General features: G+C 41.8%; 1 protein-coding gene across 1 annotated transcript in view; it reads right to left on the bottom strand.

The window, feature by feature from the left end:
• Positions 1-2,304: 2,304 nt before the first annotated feature.
• Positions 2,305-5,881, bottom strand: part of VSIG1 (V-set and immunoglobulin domain containing 1) — a gene marked incomplete at its 5' end in the record, with an annotated part of 9,944 nt that continues 6,367 nt past the window's right edge. Inside the window, one exon of the mRNA XM_010019094.1 lies at positions 2,305-2,396. Coding sequence (XP_010017396.1) covers positions 2,305-2,396 — 92 coding nt within the window. The remainder of the gene's footprint in view (positions 2,397-5,881) is intronic.

The raw sequence follows: 5,881 nt of genomic DNA on the forward strand, positions 1-5,881 counted from the left end.
CGAGCTCCTCCTTGGCCTCGGCGTGCCCGTGGGCGACAAGGACGACGTGAGTGTCGCGGCGCTCCCGGGTTCCCCCAGCGCTGTGCGGAGCTGGCGTGGGGCTGCTGCCGGGCGGCTGAGGGAGTCGGGCTGGCGTGAGGAGCTGGGATCCGCAGCTTCTGTACAGACCCTTTGCCATCGCGGTGTCAGCTGCAGAAGCGCCCCGGGTGGCTCCCGGTGGCCACTGGCACTGGTCGCTTCCTTCGTTTGCTCCCTCTTCCGTCAGTTGGTGCATCCACTGTGGTGTCTGGGAGGTTTTTGGAAGCACGTACTGCTGTGTGCGCACTAGAAGGGCAAGTCGAAGCATTTCACTGTTTCATAGAGTCATAGAATAGTTTGGGTTGGAAGAGACTTTCAGGCTCACCCAGTTCCAGCCCCCTGCCACAGGCAGGGACACCTTCCACTAGAGCAGGTTGCTCCAAGCCCCTGTGTCCAACCTGGCCTTGAACACTGCCAGGGATGGGGCAGCCACAGCTTCTCTGGGTACCCTGTGCCAGCGCCTCAGCACCCTCATAGTTTACGTGGAAGAGGGATAATGAGACTGAATGAATCTTGTTTATCATCAAGAAATTTTAGGAGAATTCTTCTTATGCACAAAGTTGCAGAACCAGCAGTGTTTGGGTGGTTGTTGGGGGTTTTCATGTGTCAGTACGATCCTCTTAAATATATTGTGCCAAATCATGAGGTACCCCGAAGATTTCTTATTATTGGGGAAGGCATTATAGCGTATGGAATGGGTTCAGAGATTCCACAGGTTCAATTCCTTTCACAGTAAAGGAGATTGTCTGGTACTGTTCTAGAGGAAAGTTTGCATCTGCTATGAAGCATCCTAAAGATCACCCTTAAAGAAGTAAACTGTCCTGTCAGTTCAATTAGAGGGTAGGATATAGAAAAGATTGCAGAAATTTTGGGGCACCCTTTTGTGCCACTCTTACTTGTTATTGAAAGAACACTACTGTTAATTCTGCAGGAGTGATGTTCCCTGCAAGACGCCATGTGTAACAGGAGTGATTTTTGTCCTTTAGTCGGCAGCTTTTGTGAGGTACTGAGTGTGGACTTGTGAGAGGATGTGAGCCTTGTCTCTCTGATGATAATCAGTAGTGTTCAGCTTTACAGTTACAAGAACATGTGCAGTCAGTATTGGGGTTATGCTTTATCTTGGTTTTGTCTGAAACTCCTGGTTTGAATAACGTGTTTTCCCCCTGCTCTGCAGGCTGGTTGGACTCCCTTGCACATTGCCGCCTCGGCAGGCCGCGATGACATCGTGCGAGCGCTCATTGCCAGGGGTGCTAACGTGAATGCTGTCAATCAGAACGGCTGCACGCCTCTGCATTATGCAGCCTCCAAAAATAAGCAGGAGGTATGTTTGCTTGTGCTGCTGGAGGCGGTGTTGCTCTTGGAAGTGTTTAGTTGTATCAGCTTTACCTCCTTCTTCCTCCCTCCTTTCTACCTATTCAGATTGCAGTCATGCTTTTAGAGAACGGAGCTGATCCAGATGCAAGGGATCATTTTGAATCTACCCCATTACACAGGGCAGCAGCCAAAGGAAACCTAAAAATGGTGCAGATCCTTCTGCAGCACAATGCCGCTGTTAATATACGGGATTCTGAAGGGAATACTCCTCTGTAAGTAACTTTTAATTTGTATTTTGTTTAATACAGCATAATCTATGAAATGAAGCTCCATTACTTCAGTTTATTTCTTTTAGTTTCTTGTTGCCTCAAAATACTCCCTTGCTTCACACCCCTGTGTAATTAAAAGGGTTTGAGAAAATCATGCCTCGTATTGTGCCCAGGTCTGTCCGTACATACATACTTTACATGTGCTCCTACATCTACTTACGAAGTGTAGAATTCTGTAATGATTTGCAATATGTTCGGTGGCCACTAGAGGGTAGAAAGCGAGCTAATGACATCAAAGTCGGAGGAAACCAGTCATTTAGACTGGCCTACTCTGTCCTACCAAGCAAGAACTAATTCACCCCTCTAAGGAAAATAAGTTGCAGTTTAAGTGTAATCAGTCCAGTGTTTGATATTACCTTAGAGATCAGTTTGAACATGTGAAGGTAAAACCTTAGCTGCTTTGAAGTTGGTGGCAAAACTGTGTCTTGTCTACAGTGGAATCAAGATTTTGCCATAAATAAGTTCAAGCAGTATGTTTCACCTGTACATAAACCCAGCATTGTCCTGGAACACACATGGTTATTCTCAACATACTATGCCAAATGGAAGAAAGTGTTTGCTGCATTTTCAGTCACCCTTTACTTCAGATTATTTTTAAGCATTGTACAATTTGGTTTATCACTTTCAATTCAGATGGAGTTTCACTGTGGATTATGTGCTCCTTAGCTTTGCTGACTACAGAGCCAAACCCTAATCTAAAGAATTGTCTTCATGTTGCCAGGGCAATAGCAGGAGAAACATTCTCGGGTTGCTTAGTGACAACAGAGTGACTGGACAGCAAGTTTTGGAAGCTGTGTAGGTAGTTGGTTTTGTGTAATCTTGTTGTAGGATGTATGTCCCCCCAGCATTCACGCTGTTGTTTTCACAAGGCATAATTATTGCTCTTTATAAGATTGGACTGTTTAATAGTGGCTGTGGGTTTCTTGTTCTTATTACAGTCATTTAGCCTGTGATGAAGAGAGAGTGGAGGAGGCAAAGCTGCTGGTGTCTCACGGTGCAAGTATTCACATTGAGAATAAAGAAGAACTGACGCCACTGAAAGTGGCAAAGGGTGGCCTGGGAGCCATACTTAAAAGAATGGTGGAAGGCTAGTGGCGACTTGTGGCTTGGGTCTTTCCTGTTGCACTTGTATGTAGGTCTGCAAACTTTGTATTTTGATAGTTCAACTAGGATGTCACGTGGGCATCAGTATGGTAATAAAATGTGTATCTCTGGCTTTCTTTCAAGTACAGTGCCAAAACAACTGTTTGTACTTCCTGTTATAAGTAAATAGTTCACTGTTTTTAAAGTGGTTTTCAATATGTTGCAGTTTTTTTTCACTTTACAGTGTAATCTGTATAAATGGAGTTGTTCCTTTTAATTCAGAACCTAGATTAGGATTATTTTTTTCAAGCAACAGGACCAAAAATGCTTTAACCATTTAAAGTCAATTTTAATTTGGAAGCTTATTCTAGAGTCTTTGCTTTTGCCTTAGCCTTCGTGGTTTGTGTGTGGTTTGGTTTTTTGTTGGTATTGATTCTCTTCCTTCAGATGATTCTAAACTACACCTCTCCCTTTGTCAAATGCAGTTTGCTCAGTTACTTGGATAATTGTATCTGTGTTTACTCTTCTCAGTCTATACAAGTGAGCTCTGGGTGTCTAAAGTTTTTCTGTTGTTTCCTGTTGTTATCCTGTGTCTTTGAATCTTTGAATGTGTATTTGATCAAGTGCACTGGAGTGCTTGCAGAATGCAGGTGCAGTTTCAGGGTTACCTCTGCAAATACATTGTCAAATAATGGATGGTTCTGGATACTTCTTTGGGAGGTACTGCGAATCTAATTTAGTTTTCTCTTGCTCCTTCTGCAGATTTCTTTTTCTGTTCTGTTTGACTCCCATTATGTAGCATTTATGCTTGCAGTTTACCATCTTATTTTATAACAGACGCCTCGTTTAATTGCTATTTACTCATAGCAAATCCTGGTATTTAGTTATTAGAAGGCAGAGCTAATGAGACTGAGTCTGAAAAGTGACCTTCTCTTCTGATGTTGGTCAGATCACTTTTGGCACGAGTGGAATAGCTTGCCTCTTTCTGAACAAATGAAGCCAATGAAATTCTGTTAAATAAAGAACTTTCTTAAACAGCAGTCTTTGGTGTTAAAAACTTTATTAAACATACATGTAACAAAACCAATGTTTTCTAAATAGCTTGTACACTTGGGATGCAAACAAGAAGTCAGGTGAAACGCTGCTATCCGTTACACTGTATAGAAATAAAACCTGTTTGTTCTTCAGCTGCATGGAAAGGTTGAAATGGAAGATGATAGTTTCTACTTACAGGGATTTGACAGTTTGACTTGTAGGGATTAAGGTAATGCAATTTATTTTGATAAGCAAGACAGAAATTTAACAACCAAACACATATCTTCACAAAGTACTTCACCAAGTTTATCCTAGAACTCAAATGCGGGTTAAATCTCACCTCTTGAGAGCGTGAAGGGTAACTTGCCTATATATACGGTAACCTCTGACCATGCAGACCTTGCTTGAAGGAGGAACCTGACTTAGTAAATGTTTCTTATGTATTGTGCAGGCACTGCTGAAAACTTGAATTGAGAATAGCTGAAGTTAGCATTCTGTGTTCATCCTTCGTGTTTGTATAGCAAAAAACCCCTGCCATAGCTCTATGGCTTTGTAAATCCACTTCCCTAGGAGATGGTGACTTGAATGTTGGCTTAATTTCTAGTTTCCATATTAATGATCCCTATTCCCTCAGGAGCAGATAAATGGGCCATGCAGCAAAGACTGTTGGAACATCTGAGGCAAATTCTGAAAAATGTTTCTGCATCCTGCATAGCTCTGCAGGGTTTTTGAGCTACACACCATGGATCAGTGCCTAATTTAGCTGTGCTTTGCCAAGAGCATCAGTGGAAAGCTAGGAACAGTGCCCCATCCTTTTTAATAAACTAATTCACGTGAGGGAAACTTCATGATGAGAACAAACATCTGCCAGGAGGCTTACAAAAATAACTCAATGTGTTAAGAAACTCCAAATAAATGTTACTTTCCTTACCTTCCTCGTCACCCCCAGCAATCAGTATTAAAAAAAGGCAAAAATAAAGAGTAAATCTATCTATTACACACTGGTGTAGTGTGTATGAGAGGTGGTTAGAAGTATGAGAGGAATTATTAGTCTAGAGCTAGTGTTCAATTGTTCTTTCTTATATCAAAACATAACTTGAGCAATTTCTACTTTTTTAGCAGATATATAACCTGTGGTGTTCTATGAAGAGAGTATTTGCTGTAGAAGGTAATTGCAACTTCACCAGCATAAGCTCATATCTTACTGTAGCAAGTAATCTAAGGAATACATGCAGAGAAATTTGTGGAGGTGAGATTTAAAAATCATTATAATGACCACATAACATATTCCCCTCTTCAATCACATAGTGCTGGTGCAGAGATGTGAAAGCTGTTCCAGCTAGAATAATGTAACTAAGACACATATATACAGGAGATTACTTTAAAGAACTAATACAACTACAGCAATGTGGTGGAGAGATTTGTTTATATTTTCCCATAAAGGGCAAGAGTAAAAGAGTGCCAAGAGTGTCAGAGAAGAAAAGATTTAAAATTAATGCCACTGTCATGGCTCTCTTGGACCCGTAACTGATTTGAGCACATTTGGTAAGAAATGGCACCTAAATATGAGTAGGTAGCACTTACTCTTCTCTTGCTGTTACTCAGCATGCTTAATGTCTAGTTCTGCATGCTTACAAGAGTCAATAAGAGAGATGCCTGATTAAGGAGAGACTTCTGTACAGGTCATGACTTAAGGTTTACGCTGGATATTTTGGGGAGAGAGGAGTGTGAGGATCGACTGGTAGAATATGGCAGTGTTGGTAGTAGTAAGGGTTTGACCCTTGCAGTCAGGCAGAAGCAGTTTTTAGCTAAAACAGAATTACAAGAACACTGTAAGTGCTCTTTTACTCTGAACTGAGGCTAAATGCTAGGACACCTGTATCAAAGGCAAATATTTGAAAGCCAGAAAACTGCGTAGAAAGGGTGATGAATATAGTTATGCTTAATGACCCAAACTGAAGCTTAATTTGAACCTCAGGCCTTACAACTTCTTTAAATGTTGACAACCTTCCCCCCCGCACCCCATCTACCCACCGTCCTCT

This window comes from Nestor notabilis, unplaced genomic scaffold (assembly GCF_000696875.1).
Source record: "Nestor notabilis isolate BGI_N333 unplaced genomic scaffold, ASM69687v1 scaffold15687, whole genome shotgun sequence".
In the NCBI taxonomy this organism is placed as follows: Eukaryota; Metazoa; Chordata; class Aves; order Psittaciformes; family Psittacidae; genus Nestor; species Nestor notabilis.